The following is a 22,349-nucleotide window of genomic DNA, read 5'->3' as shown; positions in this document are numbered from 1 at the left end:
TGAGATAAGGTCATACGTAATGCACTGTAGATGTGTAGTAGAGTAAGAGGAGCACACAGCAGTGCTGCTCAATGTCTGATTTATGCAGAGTGTCAAGTGGAAAAAAAGGTTCAGGTCAGTCGGCCTGAACCTCTGCTTGAAATGTAGACCACTACGCCACAATCTGGCACATGAATCAGAACAAAGCGCTGTCATTTATAAAGAATATCTTTATTACTGTATTCAGATGAGTGAGTAAATACTATTGAGAAACTGTAAACTACGAGTACAATTATGTTTAGACTTGAGCCATTCACTGTTTAGGGTGTAAGAGTTGTGAACTTTGTCTTCTTCAGTTGACTTTTTCAAAGTACTCTTTGGATCCCTCTGGGGTTGGTTTAATCTGAAAAGCAAACAGTTCCAAAAATCAACTTTAACAACTAGTTTCCACTTACAGAGGACTGACAGACCAAATGAACAACAGTTTCCTCAATTTACATATCCTGAACACACACACACACTACTATTTAAATAAACATGACATGAAAAGGACAGCACGCAACATTTAAGTTTGCAACAGAAAAAAAGAGGAACACTTCAGTGTCAGTGATCTGACTGAGGGAGCATTTGCAGATGGTATCAGAGACTGAAGGAACTCACCGTTGGGGACTTGGGGGTCCAGCTGGCCGGACACACCTCGCCGTGGGTCTCCACAAACTGGAACGCCTTCACCAAACGAAGCGTCTCTTCTACACTACGGCCCACTGGCAGGTCGTTGACACTCATGTGCTTCACCACACCGTTGGGATCAATAATGAACAGACCCCTGGAGGATAATACCATCAAAAACATGTCACATTTTAACATTTGAAATTGTAAAAAAAGTAAATTTGCATATTCTGTAATGGCAGCACGGGTGAAAAGATGCTTCTTAATATTCACATAATGAAGCCACCTCAGTGCAATGCCTGGACCCTCCAGCAGCACCCCATAGTCTCTGGAGATCTGCTTGGTGAGGTCGGACAGCAGGGGGATGTGGATGTTGCCCAATCCTCCAGTCTGACAAAACACCATGAAATAATACTTGCTAGATTAACACTGACACAATCACTGCTGCTAATACAGGTCCAAATCATGCATTTCAGAGTAGGTCAGCATTACAACATGCATTACATGTGCCGCTTCAGGTCAGTCACTTACTAAAGATGTGTCTGTTACACAGTGATTACTCAGTACCTTGCGTGGAGTGTTGATCCATGCCAGGTGGGTGAAGTGAGAGTCCACAGACACACCCACCACCTCACAGTTAATGTCATGGAACTCGCTGGCCTTGTCGCTGAATGAGATGATCTCTGTTGGACACACGAAGGTGCTGCAATACCACAAACACAGAGAAATGAAAGGCGGCACAAGTGGACTGTTTACTGCCCCAGTCACAAAATGAACACATCTGCAGAGGACTGGAGAGAGATACCTAAAACTCCTACCTCAGTGCTACAGTGGTCTGTACGTTTAAATCAAAGGTTGGGAAAGCCATCACGATACTCACAAATCCAGCGGGTAGAAGAAGAGGACCAGGTATTTGCCCTTGAAATCAGCGAGGCTCATCTCCTTGAACTCCCCATTGTGGACAGCTGTGGCCTTAAAAGCAGGAGCAGGCTGAGTGACAGCAGGAGCCCATCTGGAAGTGCCTGATATAGAAAAGTCAAACACAATTTATTCATTCAGACTATTTGCTTTGTAAAAGCAAAGTACGTCTTACATTGTCAGGTAGTCAGACACCATACTGAAAACTCCAGACACCTAAAGTGATGGGAGCTATTTACAGAAAGGAAAAGGGTGAAAAAAGGGACAGACAACTTATTTAAAATTCCTTTTTCAACAACTTGACCCATTGTCCAGTGCTTACACAAAGAAAGAATATCAATGTTCACCGCCGAATGCTTTCAGTGCAGTTATGATGATATGAGCTGCAAATGGCAACCATCAAAAACATCAGTGACAGTTTTAATATTTTATGTGACTCTAAGGAATACAGTTGCCTTATCATAACACAACACCAAAAAAATGTAATACTGTGATTTTATTGTCCAGCTGTAATGTGACGATGTGCTGTCACAATGAAAACTTTGTTTTACTATCATCTCTTCATGATCCTGGTTAGTCAGACACTGACAGAGCCTTTACACTAAAACCCTTTAGATATGAATTGTTCATTCAATGGATTAATCGTTCATGTTCTAGCCCATCTCATCAAACTTCCACTGTATATTCTGTGGCTTGTGGTTTTGTACATACTGGTAGAGAAACAGGCTCTCTGCAGTGCAGGCCCACTGAGGCTTCGTGCAGCTCCAGATGCTCCATGTTGACAGGCTGCTGTGACTTTCCACGCTCCTGCTGCTGCCCTTGCCTATAAAAAAAAGATCAAGCCAACATGAATAACCCACAAAAACACCAAAATACTAAGCTGTTTTGGTTAGCGACTTGACAACACTTATGTTTAAACTAGCCATGTTTTGTGTCTTCAACATAAGGTCTGAAATAGAGTAATAACGCGTCAAACATTTTCAAGCTTTGAGACATTAATCCAAGTGTATTTAATCTGAATTTGTCCTCCTTGAAGTGAAAACATGGCCTTCCTCTATTATTTTTCAGAACTTTCCTTTGCTGCTACCTCTTCAGAGGTAGGAGAGGGCGTGAGTGAGCAGTGCATGTTGCAAAAGACAGGATATAATCAGGTTTGATGTCAACAGGTTCTCCAGGCTGAACAAGACCACATCCTGTTCAGAAAAACATGAATGACACGCTAAACCTCATTCATGAGCTGCAGCTTAGATTCTTAGTAAGTCTGAGATGTTTAAACCCTATTTCAAATGTTGAGTATTTTTAGGTGGAAACATTTATTCAGAATCATCACATAAGGAGTAACACTGATGCTGCTCTGCTCTCTGTGGGTTTAAAAGTAGAGCGCTTGTGGCCACGCCCAGCACGGCAGGTGATTTTCATCAGCTGCCAGAGGCAAAATACCTGCTGAGAGAACAGTAATTGCTGTTACTGGCAAGCACACTAAAAATAAGTCCCCTGAGCCTGCACAACATGTTTTCTTGGTCTGCCGTGGATATGTGGCTGTAAAGAACATGCTAGAAATCACACGTTTCTGCTGAATAGTTTGTCTGTCTACAGGTTCGTTAAGTACAGTGCTAACTTTCTGCAATTAAATGATGAATCCTGTTATTGCTCATGAATTGTTGACATTTCCTTTGATTTAAAATGTGTCCTTTTAAGTTCATTAGTTGTCCAATTTTGCGTTTTCAATAGTTTTTCCCAGCAGACATTTGACTTATTATCGCAGGAAAAACCCATAATATTCATTATTGCTCTGTTCTATTCAGCTGTCCCTGTGTAGGTCATGACAATGAGTCAGCATTTTAAACTAGACTGAAGCAGCCAAATGGAATTCAGCCATCACTGCTATTGTTATTATTATCATTACAATTAGTAATGTATGTATGTAATAGTATTATTTGCACCTGAGATTGTTTCAACATGTCAAAAGAGGCCTTTTATGTCATGTTTAATCAATGTTACTCTTACTAGCCTGTCTTTGTATGACTTTCAAGCTGTAGACTGTTGATGTAAACAGAGATGAACTATAAAACTGCACAATAACAACCCACAGATGGCCATTGTGTTCAAAATATAAACTTTTATACTTTTATGCTGCTGTTGTGTTTACTGTCACATAAAAACCTGCAGTTTCCATTAGGACAAACCATATGTCTGTTGATGGATGCTGCACACATGCCACAAAGACAAAGACATTTACATAGCAGTGCTGCAACTAATGACTGTTTTCATTATTGATTAATCTGCTGATTATTTCCTCAATTCATCGATTAATTGTATGATCATTAAACCTACAAAAGTGGTGAAAAATGTCGATCAGTGTTTCCCAAGGCCCAAGATGATATCCTCAAATGTCGTGTTTTGTCCACAACCCAAAGACAATCAATTTTCTATCATGGAGGACTGAAGAAACCAGAAAATATTCCCAATTAAGGTCAGAGAATTTCGACTTATTTTGTCAGTTTCAATACAAAAACACACAACATGTAAAGTGCATGTCTTGCTAACTAGCCTGGCTTACTCCAACATGTCAACAGCACAGACGTCATTAATTAATGTCATTAGTTAGACCTGTGCTTTCCTGCTGCGACATGTCCCAGTGTCCAGTGTGAAGAGGCTCTGAACAATAACAATGACACATTACTCTCATAAGGATTTTTTGTGTTTTAATAGAGAACCATATCCGTCTGACGTAGCGACCGCGGACCAGAGGTTTGTCACCATATGGTTCAAATGTGCGACACACACGACATGACAGCGGCTCAGTGCAGACGTCACATATTCATCAACACCTGCTATCCACACTAGTTAATTATTGATTAATTAACACCGAACTAAGGCAAAAGCGTGTCGAGAGCAAATCTTATGTTGTGTTGGAAGAAGTTGCACTTACAGAGGTCCTGAGTAGTCTTCCAATGGTGGCTGCCATCTTGGATTATGTCACAAGTGTGCGGTTTGAGTCGGTCACTACGTCATTTACGCACGTGCTCGACGCAAACCTGTCCACAGAGACAATATAAACATAAACTATTATCTTTTGTAATATTCTGTTAATTTGATTTAAGGAAATCCTTACCAATTTCCTGTTGCCTGTTTTCTACAAAAAAACAAAAAAACAAAAACGAAGTTCTCCTGTTGCCTTCAGGTGCTCCTCAGATATTGAGATAATCAATCATACAGTCTTTTCGAGTGTAAAGATTCATTACTGACTTTGGAAATGGCAGTGTGGGAAAAAAACACAGAAGCTGTTGTGTGCTGATTATACGTTCAAACGTTTAGCATCAACTATGAACACAAAACCTTTGCTTTCTGTTCCGTGAACTGAACACAACAGCAACTTGGACTTGCTAGATATACAACCTCCGATATTCCCGATGTCCTAGAATGCAGCATACGTCCGCCCACGTGGTTGAAGGCGGAAGTAGTTTCGAATTAGTACTTGACCTCAAAAGCAGGAGCAATACATGTAGGTAAAATGTGTACTTTAGTTGTCTTATAGTATTTTAATTAATTTAGGAGACGTAGATGCACGCGTCGTTCTAATGGATCCTAATCTGCTGTACTGGAAAGACCATGGACAGGTACGTGTGCTCAGCAGTGTTTTAACATGCAGAGCATCATCAGTGATGAGGATATGTTACTTTCAGTCACAATGAAACTGTGTTTACACCTTAGTTCCTCTCTTACTTTTTGTTAAGCGTTGAACTGCAGCTTTCCTCTTTCTTCAGTCTCTCTTCAGCCGCCTGCGGATCTGGGTTAGTCTCCTTGATCCAGTTTCCCTGCTTGCCTCTGATGTGAGTAGCGGCCTCTGCAGTAATCTTATGCTGTGAGATAATACCTGATGGTTAACTGGTGATACTGCTCTCCTCAGGCTGAGATACAGAAGGCCCACACTCTACTTGGAAGTGGAGAGAAAGTAGATGAAAAGGTGAGATCGTGTTTAAGTGGTCAGTCAGATTCATGCCCACCACATATTTACTGAACTCTGCTCTGTTTTCTCCTCCAGGATGGTGACCCAGTGATCCTCTCACTTGTAAGTCTGGCAAGAAAGGCAACACTGAAAAATAACATCCTCTCAACATAAAAGAAAAAGTTTTCTGCATACCACACCACTGTAACACCTGCCACGTCTTCCTGTCTGTGAAACCAGAGGAGTTTGACTGTTATTGTTCATTAAGAATCCATTTGTACTCATGTGTTTATATCTCTGACTGTGTCCTGATGTTTATCCTCTGGAAGCTGTGCTGTCCAGATGTTGTGATTTCAGTGAGTTTAATGTGTCTCGATGACTGCTCTGTGTTTCCAGTCGTCTGTCCATGCTGACTCCGGCGCTGCTCTTCCTCTAGTTTTCCGCCCTCCAGGTACAGTCAAATCCAAGCTTTCACAATTTCAGAAGAGTTTTCATCCATCATGACTTCCATTTGTAGTAGTAAGTGAGTAATAGTAGCAAGTATAAATCTGTTGTGAAAGAAACTAGAATGGCAGAAACTCATTCAGTTCTCGTCGCATTAAAAAAGTCTTTAAACATCTCAAATGGCATTTCTCAAACTTGCACATAGTGAATCATCATTACGATATAACTGGAAACACTTAATTTGAAGCAGAGACGCTGACGCCCTCATTTCCTTTCCAGCACTGTTTCCAGTATCAGGGCCTCTGGTACGTGTGCCGTCCTGTGAAAACATCATGACTCTTTGCTCTTCATCGTGGTCGTGAAACGAGCGCTGGACATTTTTTAAAATCTTTTTATTTTCCAGGTGTTTGCCAGCTTTTTGCCACACAGCACTGTCAAACCTGCTCTGTTTGTGCAGGTAATGAAGCACATTCATCATCCTCCTTATAGTATATTACATGTGACTACAGCACAGTGTACCTTAATGATAAAACAGTGCCCTCTCTCAGTTATTGTTGCAGAGTTACAATGCTGGGTTCAGCCATGCGAACAGAAACTCCTCATCAGAGCAGGTAATATTCAGATTTTACCACCCAAAATGACTTTATTTGCTTGACTCCTTGATGAGTCTTCAGCCTCTAATGTGTCTTCAGCCTTTCAGTGCCCTCCCTGTGTTTCTGCCTCACCTTATCTGCCTTTATCGCTCACCACCAGGGGAAGCAGATGTCTGTGAAGCAGCTTCTGTTGATGGCTGGAGCAGTTTCCTATGCAACATGTGTAGGGGTGTGTATTACATGATAACTTCTTGCTGATTGTGATGTTTCAAGTGAAAAAATTTGGCTTCTTAAAACCTTTTTTTTAAATTGTTTCCTGTGTTGTTTGTTTCAGGCCCTTCCCCAAATTCTTGTTAACCGTCTTCGTGTGAGAAGCGCAGCCATCCAGACTTTCTGTAGGTTGATATTGCCGATCCCACTCTCAGGTAAGTTCTTGGAGCGTTATATTGTATCATGTCAGACGGTACATATGTAGGTCTATTGTAAATTCACCCCAGCATGGACACACACTTGTGCATCATTAGCTTCTTTTCCTTTTTTCTTTTGATTTAATGTTGAGTCAGCTGGTGTGGATCCAGTAATAACAGGAAGCTCACATGCTGTGTAACTCTCTGCAGCTGCTGTGGCCTTCATCAGCGTGCTCACTGTCAGACGTGAAGAGGCAGAAACGGGAATCCAAGTGTTTGATTCCAGCGGAAATCCAGTCGGCCTCTCGAAAGCAGCGGGAGAAAAGGTGAAAAGAGGAGCAAATGGACAAAAGCATGTCTTCTCTTTGAGAAGCTGCAGCAATGTTTAAGGTTTTTTTTCTTTTTGTTCAGGCTGTGAGGGAAACTGCGTTGTCCAGGGCGGCGCTCTTTGGTGTAAGCGGAGCTGTTCCTAATCTCCTGGTTTTGTTCTTGCATAGGTCAGTAGCTTTTAAATGTAGTAATATTTAGGTAGAGAAACTGGCACCTGTTGGACTCCACACATTGATCTTTATTCACAGACGCAGATTTTTCCAGAGGAACTCTCTGCTGGTCACTCCCCTCCGTCACATAAGTGCTGCAGTTGTTCTGGGCTTGATGATCCCTGTCTCATTCAGTCTCTTTCCACAACTGGGAACGGTAAGACTTGTGATCCTCCCATGCCGTAATGTTCTGCTTGTGATGAACTCTGACGCTGACGTAGACCTTGTTTTACAGATAAAGAAGGAAATGGTGAAGGAGGAGCTTAAGGCTGCAGCAGGAGACGGGCTGTTATACTACCACAGAGGACTTTGAGGAGCTGTTCCACATAGCAGATACAACCAAAACACGTGGCCATCACTGAATGGCATTTTAATAAATATCTTCAACATCACGCAGCAGAAAATGTTGGATACATGTAATAGACTCAAGGATGAAATGCAGCTTCTTCTCCGTTTTCATGTTTAAAACACTGTTAAGCAGAGTGAAACAAGCAAGAAGCTACTTTTTGATAGTAAATTTATTTAGTTGGAATATTAGGTGCATTTATAGATAGGAAATATTACATCAATTCATGAAAATACATTTAGTTTTCAAAGTTACATGAGCGTTTCTGTGTATTGCACTCGGAGTCTTTTCTGAAATACTGAGGCACAAAAACATCCTTTTGGCAATGTGGTTGAGAAAGCACTGAAATGTAAAACAACAGCGCTCTAAGCTAAAGAAGAAAAAAATAAAACCTGAACAGTAACAAACACATAATGCAGTATAAATCAATGTGGACGAGGAAGCACCAATCATTATTTGATCAGCTGCAGACTGATGAGGAACGGCTCTTCTCTATAAAACACTTCTTTAAAAAGCCTCATATCACAACAAAGTTTGCTTGTAATTCATTTGTGTGCAGCACTGAAGACATTAGTAAAATACAAAATGTGACATTGTTAAAAGAAACGTCAATAAACCCACATTGTGCGATGTTTCTACCAGCTAACTCATTAATAATAGTAAGTGCCTGTTACATCTGAGCCGGTTCAGCTGCTGTGCTGTGTTTCTACAGATACGAGCGTGAATCTTCACAGTAAGCACCCAAGATTTCAGACCAGGAGCGAGATTTGATGCTTCTAAGTACAGCTTTGGAGTGGGAGCTAACATCTGGAAAGCACTTTGATGTACCAGCTGAAAAAGTACCAGCTTTTTTTTTGTCTCCATTTCACGACGTTGGAGACAAATCCTGAAGTGCCTTTTGACCATAACTACTGTTAAAGAATGAGCTCAGCGTTATCGGATCTCTTTCCATTGTCACCAAACCCCATGAAAAGACCAAACTGGACTTTCCTATTGTCTGTGGCGCTTCGCTCCAAGCCTACTGGTCTCTACTGAAGATGTAAATGTTCAAAAAAGGAGTCACAAATATATTGTAACCTCATAAAACAGCAGGACACTGTCATTTTTAACAATCATTACTCAAACTGGAGTAAATATTGCATTTGTTGGGGACTATTTTCAGCTGTGGATGAATGCACATTTGGTTCTGTGGTGACTATTTATGGCCTGAATCAAACGGCCAGTGTGGCAACGTGACTCACTGATGTGTTTTTAATACTTTTTGACAAAAACGGAGCACAAAGGATAAAATATACATAGACATTTCTTGGTCTTTTCATGGGATTAAAAAAATACAACACTGCCAAACGTATCCTTTAATTCTGTGACGTAAAACATCCGGGTACTGGTACATGACACCACAGCGGTGGATGATAAAAACTGATGCTAGTGAAACCTACCTTTCCTTCCTCATGAGGAGAAAGTGCGTTGTGCATGCCCTCGTGATGACTGTGAGTGTGCACAAACCCTCTCAGAAAACAGTAATTATCCCAAAATCGACAAAACAGTACAGCCAGAGTCCACGCTGTCGAGATCCTGCAGATCAGTGTCTGAAAACAGGTTTATATCCGTAAGAGCTGTTCGGCAGCTGCCAAATGAAAGAGGAAGTTCTCTGTCGCTGGAGGGAAATGATGCTGCTTTAAACCTTCCAAAGTGATTTTAGAGTCTTCGCACTCGTCAGCCAGAGCCACCAAGTTGGCAAGGATCTCTTTAGTCTTGACAGAAATGTCCTGTGAATGCACACGCGGCTGCCACGTTAGATTCAAGGCTACATTTCTTACAACAGTGGACCGAACACAGACACATCTGGGAACTCTCACCTTAATGACCTGAGTGTCTGACCTCTCAGCATCCTCTGCAGACTGGACAATGAGGTGGCCGATGTCCTTGTGGAGCTTCCCCATAGCCATGGCCTCTGTGGTGGGACAGTGAACATCAGTCTGAGGGAACTGCTGTCCTGCTCTGAGACACCAGAGCTCTCTTAGAAGCATACTGTACCTTTGGCACTCTGGGATACTGTAATGACACTGTCTGGGAGGTTCACGTACACGTCATACAAGTCCGATCTGTTGCTCACTTCCGGATCCACAAATCCTGCCACATATCCTGAGGAGAAAACAAACATGTTGGCGCATAAATAATTCACTTCCCCACCATGAGATCATTGTGATCATAGAGTAAATAAAGCAGGAGGCAGCCTCACCGGGGCATTTCTTGAGATCCTCTAGTTCAATATCAGTCGGGTGCACATACGGGTGCAGGATGGACCAGTCTTTCCTGTGCCATGTCAGAGTAGGCAGAACTCTGAAGGGGAACAGGTACAGAGTTATCTACAGATGACAATATTCTCCACTGCAAAGTGATGATGAAAGTTTCAAGCCAGTTCTTTTGAATTTAAGTGTAAAGGGCACCGTGTGAACTCCAATAACGCTTCAATCCGAGGGTGATGGACAATGATCCTCTTCTTCAGCATGAGAGCGGTGTACAGGATGACTGTCTCCATCCCAAACTGAGACACCACATCTGAGGGAGAACAGAAACACGGAGGGAAAGTGGATGACTTGCTTTCGTCTCTGAGGGAATCCAGTCTGCGTTTCCAGTGAATGTCGATGAACCACCAACTATTTTCTGTTTCTACATTTTGATGATGAATTCTTCTAAGTGGTCAAAATATTGCTGAATATTTCTCTTAGTGACAGTGATGTCTCACCTTTGACTGATCCAGCCAAGTATGCTTTCCGTACATCATAGTCCTTAATTAGAAACGAACCATTTTCATCACTCTGGCAAATTCCTTTGGTGAGGACGGTGACATAAGCCTCCATCATTTTGACCGGACTGCCATGCTTGATGTACATCCTGGACAAAAACACAGCGCTCAAATGAAGAAATCCTCTCTAAAGAAAAGTGTACAAACGGTGTCATCTGTGCTGCACATACCTGCAGAGTATTCTGCTCAGTGCAGCATACTTCTCAGGGTTGAAGTCTTTTGCTGTCACAACTACTGAAAAATGAGTCACCTTGAAGGCAGATGGAGGCAGAAACACAACACAATGCAAATATTAGAAACCTAGAAATGCTGTATTCTCACTGTTCCTGGCTGCAGAGTCTCTGGAAACTCTACCTTGTTGAGTGCTGTGGGCTCCTGCACCTCCACCGTGGTGATGTAGTACCAGGTACGACAGAACTGACCAAACACAAAGGTGTGGAAATCCCGGCCACCCTGTGTCAGACAGCACTTGCTGAGCAGCACTTGCCTCAGGTCCGAGCCCACAGAGGGATAGCACCACACCCACAGCGTGTCTCCATTCACATCTTTCTCTGGGTAGAGGACAAATAAAACCACAGTTCATATATGAAACTGAAAATCTTGGTTGGACAGACATTAAAAACAATCTAAGATTGATGCTCAGATCACTCATGTCCACCGCCTAACATGTAGGAGCAAAGAACCAATGAGGGACACGAAGCCCTGCTGATGATTATCATGTGACTGCCCTGCACGTACAGCGAGTCTGAGGCGCCAACTTCGCTTGAAAACCAACCAAGAAACAAGGAATGACCTGTGAACTAAAACTTACCAATTAATCCGACGCTTAACATAAGCTGCGTTTCAGGTGCTGCCATATTCCATACCTGAAAGAGTTCAGAACCACAAGTTAACCGGAGAAACACCACCAACCATCTTCCTCCGTGGACACTAACGTTAACTATGAAATACCCTGGGAGCTCCTGCCAGGTCCAAATACCCGAATGCGATGCTTGACAGATTTGATAAGACAGTAAATATGTTCAAACTTGTCAGTGGCCTTGCAGGGATTTCTGCTGTAAACAGACTTTCCTCCCTGTGCGAGATTTCTTCCTTCTTCCGGGACAGGAGAATGTACGGGAGGAGACACGCTGCTGACAACCAATCATAGCAGGCGATAGTTCAGTGGTAACGGTGCGTTCACTGTTAGTGGAATTAAACATTCGATTAAACAAAACCTACAAAACCTAAAATACTTGTTAAATGCAAATAACGATTATGCCTACACCTCTAATTGGATCGATTATATTGCAGTTTTCGTTAATCAGCTGATAGATGATCGCCGATAACAGTAAAATAGTATTCTAACCATATTTTGGGCAAATAACTATTAACTATAACGATAATCTTAAAACCATTTCTCATTGTAGCCTCACAAGGTTCATGTATGTATGTCTATTTTTCCTTAATACATCTTCACGGTGCATATTTTAGCTTCATAAGGGCTTCACTGAAATTAGCTAAGTGATTTAACTGCAGTTGGAGCAAACTTGTTAACCAACAGAACTTTAGTGCTAGACTGACCTACATAATACCACAGAAAAGATTATTGCTTACTCTTTTGGATTAGCAATGTATTTCACTTTGATGTCAAGATCACTGGCAACCATTTTAACGACATAATTCAAATGTCTATTTTGATGGATGTTTTTTAGGTGCTGCAAGGCTTTGCTTTGGCCATGTATTTAAGTATGACGTCTGCATTGTGCGATATAACGGACATTTTACGAGGGTTACGTGAATGTACCATCAGGGCAGCTCATACGGGAACTTTACACACCCAGAGTTGCCAGGTTTGTTAAAAAAAACCCGTTTGGAGATTTTATAACGCTGCTATCTATTTTATAACGCATCAGCAGGAATACTTATTTAAACATCCTATAGGATTAGGGTATTAAGTACAGTTCTCAGTATCTTAGATTCCACACACTTTAAGTTACTTTTAGCACTCATGGTAACATGTCAGTGAGAAACAGATAATATATGGCGGCAAAATTAATGATGATAGATAGAATAGAGCAAGTTTGGGGAGAATAAATTCAGGATTTCTCAACATATTAACTCATACAGATGCTACAGAGAATCAGTACCAGATGTGCCAAAATCATTTCATCCGTATAAAATTTTTAAAAGTAGCATACTTGTGTTAATGATAACTTAAGGAGCTACACTTTTAAGATATTTGCACTAAAACATACCGAATCGCCCACAAAAACACTGATGTGCAGGTTTACCAAAATGCACATATACATATTACCCTATCTAAGGATATATAAACCAATAATATTATTGTTGAGACAAATTCATTTCACTAGTCTACTCACAGGGTAGACACTGTGATAGAGAGAAGCGCTTGCCGCACCTGGCAACCCTAGCTAGGCCACTCACGAGGACGATCTTCCTTTCTCAGCCAGCACCGTTGTAGCGGAAGAGTGCGTGGCGTGGATGGAGTGGTGAAATTTGTCAAAATTCATTCAAGTCAGCCAGCTTTGAGTTTCACTAGAACGCCACCAACATGCCGGCGTATTTTCAACGGCCAGAGAATGCCCTGAAACGGGCGAACGGTGAGTGAAAGTACAGCTTCGTGTTTCAAAGATGTCAGACATTCATGCTAACTAGCTAACGTTAGCTGACTGTAGCCTTCGCATGTCTCGTCACTAATGCTGCGGCGCAGCTAGCCGGGTTAATTGCTAGCTAGTAGTAGCTGGAATGGCGGGGAAGCCATATCGCTTTCTTACGGCTACGTTGGTGTTTAGCTAACCGGCAAGGCCATTTTTGTGGTAATGAACATTGCACCAATGCAGTGACATTTTGGAAATATGGTGTAGGTAGCTGTTAGATAAGTGTCAGCACTCGTGACAGATTTCAAATGTTCGTAACAATGCCCGTTGCCTACTGTCAAATTGCTAGTGCTTCTGTTCTTGTAGCAACATAATGCTAATGTCACGTTCCCTAAGCACCACGGGCCTACCAGTGTCAGGCAGATTTGTTTAACGTTGGTTAAACACGGTGTTTTAATGTGTTGCGGGATTATTGCTAAGGTTCTGTGGGGTTTGTATGCGGTCAACGTTGACCCGTAATGGAGCTTACATTAGTGTTTTTCCCGGCGTGTTCATACAGAGTTCCTTGAGGTTGGCAAGAAGCAGCCAGCCTTGGATGTTTTGTACGATGTCATTAAGAGCAAGAAACATCGAACATGGCAGAAGATCCACGAGCCCATCATGCTCAAGTACCTGGAGCTCTGCGTGGATCTCCGCAAGAGCCACCTGGCCAAGGAGGGTCTCTACCAGTACAAGAACATCTGCCAGCAGGTGTGTGAGGAGAAATCTGTGATGTTGGCACACATTAGGTAGTTGTTGATACCAAGGTCTTTTGGAGTCAAAATGTAACACTTGCCTTTGCTTTCAGGTGAATATCAAATCTCTGGAGGATGTGGTTAGAGCTTACCTGAAGTTGGCAGAGGAGAAGACTGAGACAGCCAAGGAGGAGTCCCAGCAGATGGTCCTGGACATTGAGGATCTGGACAACATCCAGACTCCTGAAAGGTGAGGTTGTTCAAATGTTGGATGCAGAAATGATGTGAAGTAACTTTCTTTCAAACAATTCTCAACAATATATATTTAACAAAAAAAAAAAAAAACATGTATGCCAAAAGTGAGAATTTAAGACATAAAGTAGTGCAGTAGTTAAAATATAGTTATATATTATGATTAAGTAAATAAAATACGGTGGTAGGCAGATGTACAGTAACAACGAAATGAATAAACTATTTTGTATGAAACAAATAAGCTAATTGTGTGTTATATAGTAAACTGATGGCACAGCTGAAGGTATAAGGCAGTTTGCAGGTGCTTGGTAAATTTAAGGTGGATTCTTGACTTTGACCTTGTGGTGATTTCAGTGTGCTCCTGAGTGCTGTGAGTGGAGAGGACACTCAGGATCGTACTGATCGCCTGCTGCTCACTCCATGGGTGAAGTTCCTTTGGGAGTCTTACCGCCAGTGCCTGGACCTGCTGCGGAACAACTCTAAGGTTGAACGCCTGTACCATGACATTGCCCAGCAAGGTAGTAACACACACTTAACACTGTTATGAAGGCTACATGAAAGTCATTGTTAACACAGTATTTTAGATTTGGTATATTTTTAAGTAGGTAGATGTTACTGGATGATGATGTGTACAGAATCTGGCAGTGGCACCATTTTTAAATTGATAAACAGTCTTTTTTTCAGTCATTAATAAGGTAATTAATGGTTTAATTTGAAATCTACATTTAAAATTTCAGTGTAAATTTGCTTTTATCTGTACCTAATTCTATGAGAGTATACTGCTGTAGAATGTCATTAAAGTAAAGGCATGCAGAAAATAGTTAAAAAAAAAAAAAAAAGCCATAAATTACAAGTTGTACCTTGTATACTAATTGCTGTAAATAATTTCTGGTTGTCTTTTCTCCAGCATTCAAGTTCTGCCTCCAGTACACTCGCAAAGCAGAATTTCGCAAGCTGTGTGACAACCTGCGTATGCATCTGGGTCAGATCCAGCGCCATCACAACCAGAGCACTGCTATCAATCTGAACAACCCTGAAAGCCAGTCTATGCACCTGGAGACACGTCTGGTGCAGCTGGACAGCGCCATAAGCATGGAGCTCTGGCAGGTCTGTCTACCTAACACTGAATCCCTCACTGGGCCATATCAGCATGCATGCATGTTTTCAGTCTCCTTACTATTTATTGAAACATATAAAACATTTTCAGAAATGCTTTAGAAAGTAGTCAGTAGTAACGTGTAACATATGATGTACGACTTGTAGAAAAACTAAACACCCGTGTAGTCCTTTAGTGTCCCTCTAGTGTCCTCCAGTATAATTACATATGTGACACACGTTCAAAGTGAAGATGATACTGATGTTTGTATTATTTCTGTTTTTCCAGGAAGCATTCAAGGCTGTTGAAGACATCCATGGCCTGTTTGCTCTTTCCAAGAAGCCTCCCAAACCCCAGCTGATGGCCAACTACTACAACAAGGTGTCTACTGTGTTCTGGAAATCTGGAAATGCTCTCTTCCACGCCTGCACCCTCCACCGGCTCTATCACCTCTCAAGGGAGATGCGTAAGAATCTGACCCAAGATGAGATGCAGAGGTAACGTGTTCGTTATCTGTTGATGAGTTCACAGGTTTTACTCTGATAGTGACCAAATGGTTAATATTGCTTAATCTCAATCTTCAGGATGTCCACCAGAGTCCTCCTCGCCACACTGTCTATTCCCATCACCCCCGAGCGCACTGACATTGCTCGGCTGCTGGACATGGATGGCATCATTGTGGAAAAACACCGCAGGCTGGCTACCCTCCTGGGCCTGCAGTCTCCACCAACCAGGCAGAGTCTCATCAATGACATGGTACATATATAAAACAAGTAACAAGTAACCTTGTTTCAGGTTTCAGTTAGTGCCCCCAAATATTTTAATACTTTTAATGAGTCCAGAGCTCTTGAATGTTTGCTTTTGTGAAGACTCCTGTTTGAGCTTTGGCTTTTGCACCTGGCACCTGATTTTCTAAGACTGTTAAACGTCTGCTGAAAGATGTCTTGACAAATGCATATTTTAATGTTTGTGTTCTAGGTGAGATTTAACCTGCTGCAGTATGTTGTGCCTGAAGTAAAAGAACTTTACAACTGGCTGGAAGTAGACTTTCATCCTCTGAAACTGAGCGGAAGAGTGACCAAGGTAAACAGTCTGGTGGAAATGTATAATATATCATCCATCTTTGTAGTTTTTTTTAGTTGCAGTTTCTATTTTTAATTAGTTAAATGTATTGTAGCTCTTCATTTCTTAACCCAGTGTATACTGACCAACTTTGTCTCCTACTAGGTGTTGAACTGGGTGAGAGACCAAGCAGAAAAGGAGGCTGATCTGCAGCAGTATGTCCCTCACCTACAGAGTAATACAATCCTGAGGCTGCTGCAGCAGGTAATTCTCTTCATTGTTTTGCAGTCCCCTGGATTGCTCTCCTAGGTCACATCTATACCATAATGATAATAATAATAATGAAAAGGTAGAAATCTCTCTCATTAATCTGTGTCCATCAAACCAGGTTGCACAGATCTATCAAAGCATCGAGTTCACCCGTCTGGCTTCCCTGGTTCCATTTGTGGACGCCTTCCAGTTAGAGCGATCCATTGTGGATGCTGCCCGGCACTGTGACCTGCAGGTAGGGTCGAGATCAGGGGATTATGCATTTTGGATACATTAACAATATTGATAAACCAGCAAAATGATATTACAGTTATGAGAATGTGAAGAGTAGTATTTTACTTATTTAACATTTCCTTTTTTCCTTTAGGTCCGTATAGATCACACCTCTCGAACTCTGAGCTTTGGCTCGGATCTAAATTACTCGACCAAAGAGGATGCCCCTGTTGGTCCTTTCCTTCAGAACATGCCCTCAGAGCAGATAAGGAACCAGCTGACTGCCATGTCTGCTTCTTTGGCCAAAGCCATCCAGGTCATCAAGCCTGCCTCCATCCTGGTGAGTCCACTGTCTCACTGAGCTCTCATATGGACGCACAGAGACCAGAGACACCTGATCAGTGTATACTTAAACTTAATACTAACAGACACATATGTACATATATCATCTAATATCAGATCTGTTTTGACACAACAAACTCTTTATTCTCAACTCTAAACTGCATTCTGATGTTTTGTCACTTCTCAGCAAGAGCGTGAGGAGCAGAACCAGCAGGCCATCGCTGCATATCTCAAAAACGCCCGCAAAGATCACCAGCGCATCCTGGCTCGTAGGCAGACTATTGAAGAGCGTAAGGAGCGCCTGGAGAGCCTGAACATTCAGCGTGAGAAGGAGGAGCTGGAGCAGCGGGAAGCTGAAATGCAGAAGGTTCGCAAGGCTGAAGAGGAGCGTCTGCGCCAGGAAGCCAAAGAGAGGGAGAAGGAGCGCATCATGCAGGAGCATGAGCAGATCAAGAAGAAGACAGTCCGTGAACGGCTGGAGCAGATCAAGAAGACTGAACTTGGAGCCAAGGCGTTCAAGGATATTGATATTGAGGTAAAGTGTAACCAATGTGATTCATTATCTTCAACTCCATATTGCATGGATAGGTCGTTGTTGATATAAAGTTAAAAAGTGAGGCTAACGAATCTGTTTTTTTACAGGACCTTGAGGAGCTGGATCCTGACTTCATCATGGCCAAACAGGTGGAGCAGCTGGAGAAGGAGAAGAAGGAACTTCAGGAGCGCCTGAAGAACCAGGAGAAGAAGGTAACTGAGTGGCACGTCTGTGAAAATGTCATTGACCTTGATGTGAATTGGACAATAATTTTTCTTTCTCTCCAGATTGACTACTTTGAGAGGGCAAAACGTCTTGAGGAGATTCCTCTTATCAAGCAGGCTTATGAGGAGCAGCGCATCAAGGACATGGAACTATGGGAGCTCCAGGAGGAGGAGAGGGTATTTAAAAAAATGAATTTACTCATTGGAAGATGAAATAAACAGATGAAGGATATTGAGTACACTCAGGTGGGTCTGTAGAATGTAAGAATGATCTTTTGTTTTTTTTTTTCTTGTAGATCAGTAACATGAAAGTTGAACGGGAGAAGGCTCTGGAGCACAAGAAGCGCATGTCAAGGATGATGGAGGACAAAGAAAACTTCTTGTCCAAAATAACTGCTGCTCGTAGCTTCATTTATGAGGTAAGATCCTTCAGTCCTCCATGAAGTGAAACTGAGCACTGATACAGTAGCCACTCCTGTTTTTCAGCCTACAACATGTGCATGTGTGCACGTGCGTGGAGTGTCAGCATAGTCCATCCATGACATCCATTGTTGTGTTGTTGCACCTCCTCTCAATGCCTTGTGGACAAAAGACGGCCATGCGCTTGTTGACAGAAGCCACCTGGTGGTTATTGGAGCACACAACAACTCGGGTGTTAAAATTGACTCAAATTGTTTTAAGTGCCCTCCTGTTGGAATGGTGGTAATGATGCAGCACAGGGCCATTACTTCATAACAGCTATATAACTGGAGCACTGTTTCAAAGTCACTATTCTGCCTTTGAAGGAAAAACTGAAGGCTTTCCAGGAGCGCTTGGTGGAGGAGAGGAAGAAGCGTTTGGAGGAAAGGAAGAAGCAGCGCAAAGAAGACAGGCGTAATGCTTTCTACCGTCAGAAAGAGGAAGAGGCACAGCGAATCCACGAGGAGCAGCTCAAAAAAGGTAATTTGTTTCTGTTTACGCTTGTGTGTGCTGGGACACAGAAACCTGTGAGCCATTGACTCTTGATAAAGGAGGAGCAAGATTTCATGTGCCACAGAAATTTACCAAGGAAGGAAAAGCAGGACATTATTGTGATTAATGGCAGAAATGGTTCTTTTTAAGGACATTAGTACCCTTGAACACACCTCATGTTTTATTGTTGCTTTTGTTACAGAGCGTGAGGAGCGCGAACGCCTGGAACAAGAGCAGAGAGAGGAGGAAGAGAGGGAGTACCAGGAGCGTCTGCGCAAGCTCGAGGAGCAGGAGCGAAAGCAGCGTGCTCGTCAGCAGGAGATTGAGGAGCGAGAACGCCGTCGTGAGGAGGAGAGACGGGGCCCCCCAGAGGAGAAACCCAAACAGGTGGGTTTTGTTTGTTTCTTAAACTGATGGTCAGAGCCTCCAGATATTGAGTGTCACAGTTAGTTGAAGTTGCATGCAAATATAGATGGATGAGAACCAGTGATAATTCATATAAGACTTTACATTATTATTTAATGTTACCCACAATAGTTGTGATATTGTGCTGACTGATTTAAAAAATCATTAATCTTTCAAATGCAGACCTTTGAGCCACCTTGATGCAATGGCACATGTCATGATCAATATGTTTTGCTTATGCAGGAATGGGGTGAGAAGGAGGAGGGAGGATGGAGGAAGCGCACAGAGGGAGGTGATTCAGACTGGCGTCGTCCTGTGTCTGACAGGTATGTGTTGGCAACTTAACGTATTCTTGCTTTTTTATTGTTAAAACCATTAAATCATGAGGGGCTTCTCTCTAGGGATTGGAGACAGGAGGGCCGTGATGATGACAGGGAGGAGAAAGAGGTTCCCTTCAGGCGAGAAGGTCTTCGTAGGGGTGGAGATGACAGAGGACCCCGCAGGGGCTTTGACGATGATAGAGGCCCTCGTCGTGGTGGTGATGATGACCGTCCTCTACGAAGAGGGATGGATGATGACCGTGGTCCACGTAGAGGCTTTGATGATGACCGCGGCCCGAGGAGAGGTGGAGATGATGACCGTGGCCCGAGGCGTGGCTTTGATGACGACCGTGGTCCCAGACGTGGCTTTGATGATGACCGTGGTCCCAGGCGTGGCTTCGATGACGACAGAGGTCCCCGTAGAGGCATGGATGATTTCAGGGGTCCCAGGCGTGGGGCTGATGATGACTGGGGCTCCAGAAGAGGAGGAGATGATGACAGAGGTGGAAGGAGAGGCATGGATGATGGGCCACGTCGTGGTGATGATGACGCCAAACCCTGGAAGCCCCTGAGCAGACCTGGTAAGCCTGTAGCTATTCAGCTGCTACCCTACATAAAGTATGGTTAATGCAGCCCAGTGCTTAAATGTCGAGTCCAGTAATGTCTTGAATGATGAGCAAATGCTGCTGCTGCAGGTGGTTGGCGTGAGCGGGAGAAGGCCCGAGAAGAGAGCTGGGGTCCTCCCCGTGACGACGGCCATGATGAAGGAGATGATGCTGAGGAAAGAACCAGCAGCCGCTTCAGAGACCGTCGCCCACAAAGGTGACAGACCTCTGCTGAGTGTTGATCATTTGGGGATAAATGCATCTTCCTTCTCACTTTTTGTCACAGATTTGTTTATCAGTGTCACTTTGTATTCACAGAGAGGAGAATAACTGGAGGAGAGGAGGCACAGAGGAAGGAAGCTCCTGGAGAGAGTCTCGCAGAGATGACACTGATCGCGATGATCGTCGTGACCGCGATGATCGCCGCGATAGAGACCGCCGCGATAGAGACCGCCGCGATGACCGTGAACAGAGAGGCCCACCTAAAGATCATGATGAAGGTAAGCAGAGCTTGATTTAAGAATGACAAAACTGTTACACACTTATCAGGGACACAACGTAGGATGCAGCACAGTTTTCCCTTGAACATTTGACTTAACTAAAAGCTATACAAACTACTCACCTTCAACAACATTCAGGCTTCATATTTGTCTGATTACCCTCAGATCAATGACTATGTGATCAAAACATCGTAGCAGTTATCAGTCACACTTTGAAACTGTGTCAATTAGCCTGACAGGCTCCAATTCGAGTTACTGAGTTACAAAAAAGAACAAATCACTTTTAAGGTGTGAACATTTATTAAGCGTGCTGGCTCTGCAAAACAGTTGAGTCCACTACATGGAGGTGCTTTACTCAGCCAGCAGAGGTCGCTGTTCACCTGTAAATGACTGCCACTGCAGCTGTTTTAGAAAGATACCCACCGACTTCAACAAATGTATAAGCTTTTCAGCTGGAATTACACTTAGAAAATCAATATATTTCTGCCTGGGAATGACCTAATTACGATCTTTGTTTCCTTGGAAGGGTCTTGGCGTCGTGGAGGCGATGACAGGAGGGATGAGCGGGACAGGGAGCGGCCCAGAGAGAGGGAGCGCGAGCGTGAGCGTGATCGTGATGCTGATGGAGAAAGGGGCTGGCGTACTGACAAAGAAAACCCTCGTCGCACCAAGAACGAGACAGATGACGACGGCTGGACCACTGTCCGCCGCTGAGCAACGACCAGTGCATCCACTTGGATCAGTTAAATGTTGGTTTTGAAAAAGAAAAAAATTCAGTTACTCCAGCAGCCAGTTAGCCACAGCGATGAATTAGTGGCTACAAACTCCCGATGCTCATGTGCATTATTCCTCTGGATGAGATATTTGTAGACAGTAGTTTTCCTGGAGATTTGTTTCCCTTAAACTTGATCTTGATTTTCAGCAGTTTGAATCAGACTCCTCACTATCCAAAACACCATCAACCACTTGTGTGTACTTAGGCCTTGTGCAAACCATCGATGTAAACATGACTGCCCCCAGTGGTTAGGAGTGTCATTACCGTACATGATGAAGTGAAACTGACTAAACAGAAAACCGATGTACCTGCTCCAACTTTCAATGCAAACTCAGTGTATCACCAACTGCCTCTTTTAGATAATTAACCTTTGCATAGATGTTATAGTATGGCACCGATCCACAACTCTTGTAATGGCAATGACTAGGAATTTGTCATGTACGATCTCTGCTCTTCATCTAATGTTTCAGATGCTTCTTAACCTGGTGAAGAATTGATGGAATTTACATTTTGGTGTGCATGCTTAGAGTATTCAATTGGTCTTGCTTGATATCCAGTATGTGGTTCTATCTTGCTGCAGTCAGTGGTATCAAACCAGGTTGCATGTATACAGATAAAGCCTTTATTAATAAAGATGTGTGCTCACCTCCTCGTTCATTTTGTCTCAAATGTTTTATCACTGTGGAAGATTGCAGCACAGTTATCAGTTTAAGGCTGAAGTTCCCAACCTGGGAGTTGGAATCCTCCCATGGGGTCGCAGGATAAACCAGACAGGTCACGATAGAAAAGCAGAACCTTTTCTCAGCTGTACA

At 42.9% G+C, this 22,349-nt stretch overlaps 4 protein-coding genes across 4 annotated transcripts; 2 read left to right on the top strand and 2 right to left on the bottom strand.

The window, feature by feature from the left end:
* Positions 1-191: 191 nt before the first annotated feature.
* Positions 192-4,565, bottom strand: prdx3 (peroxiredoxin 3). Its single transcript, XM_076742814.1, has 7 exons — positions 4,499-4,565; positions 2,278-2,389; positions 1,529-1,670; positions 1,216-1,351; positions 935-1,038; positions 640-805; positions 192-382 (listed from the first exon to the last, which is right to left on the bottom strand). Exons 1-7 carry the CDS (start codon positions 4,532-4,534, stop codon positions 332-334), a joined length of 747 nt encoding a protein of 248 aa, XP_076598929.1. The 5' UTR covers positions 4,535-4,565; the 3' UTR covers positions 192-331.
* A 435-nt stretch (positions 4,566-5,000) lies between these two features.
* sfxn4 (sideroflexin 4) lies at positions 5,001-8,023 on the top strand. The gene is made up of 14 exons (XM_076742812.1): positions 5,001-5,186; positions 5,334-5,399; positions 5,477-5,533; positions 5,612-5,638; positions 5,912-5,966; positions 6,239-6,264; positions 6,363-6,416; positions 6,508-6,570; positions 6,713-6,781; positions 6,887-6,977; positions 7,170-7,285; positions 7,371-7,456; positions 7,538-7,655; positions 7,734-8,023. The coding sequence occupies exons 1-14, from the start codon at positions 5,148-5,150 to the stop codon at positions 7,809-7,811; spliced, it is 945 nt and encodes a 314-aa protein (XP_076598927.1). The 5' UTR covers positions 5,001-5,147; the 3' UTR covers positions 7,812-8,023.
* On the bottom strand, positions 8,001-11,752 carry dennd10 (DENN domain containing 10). Its single transcript, XM_076742811.1, has 10 exons — positions 11,605-11,752; positions 11,465-11,519; positions 11,008-11,204; positions 10,824-10,903; positions 10,594-10,742; positions 10,295-10,406; positions 10,087-10,187; positions 9,882-9,989; positions 9,704-9,798; positions 8,001-9,613 (listed from the first exon to the last, which is right to left on the bottom strand). The coding sequence occupies exons 2-10, from the start codon at positions 11,508-11,510 to the stop codon at positions 9,446-9,448; spliced, it is 1,056 nt and encodes a 351-aa protein (XP_076598926.1). The 5' UTR covers positions 11,511-11,519; positions 11,605-11,752; the 3' UTR covers positions 8,001-9,445.
* Positions 11,753-13,074: 1,322 nt separating this feature from the next.
* On the top strand, positions 13,075-22,194 carry eif3s10 (eukaryotic translation initiation factor 3, subunit 10 (theta)). Its single transcript, XM_076742830.1, has 22 exons — positions 13,075-13,256; positions 13,813-14,003; positions 14,101-14,237; positions 14,594-14,757; positions 15,147-15,346; positions 15,624-15,832; positions 15,920-16,091; positions 16,314-16,418; positions 16,563-16,661; positions 16,786-16,902; positions 17,035-17,220; positions 17,410-17,757; positions 17,865-17,969; positions 18,045-18,158; positions 18,278-18,400; positions 18,767-18,920; positions 19,135-19,319; positions 19,581-19,663; positions 19,739-20,238; positions 20,353-20,479; positions 20,581-20,762; positions 21,289-22,194. Exons 1-22 carry the CDS (start codon positions 13,208-13,210, stop codon positions 21,474-21,476), a joined length of 3,738 nt encoding a protein of 1,245 aa, XP_076598945.1. The 5' UTR covers positions 13,075-13,207; the 3' UTR covers positions 21,477-22,194.
* Positions 22,195-22,349: the final 155 nt, after the last annotated feature.

Source organism: Chaetodon auriga, chromosome 11 (genome assembly GCF_051107435.1).
Source record: "Chaetodon auriga isolate fChaAug3 chromosome 11, fChaAug3.hap1, whole genome shotgun sequence".
NCBI classification, from domain to species: Eukaryota; Metazoa; Chordata; class Actinopteri; order Chaetodontiformes; family Chaetodontidae; genus Chaetodon; species Chaetodon auriga.
The sequence above is the reverse complement of the archived record's forward strand: the minus strand, read 5'-3'. Positions and strand labels throughout refer to the sequence as shown.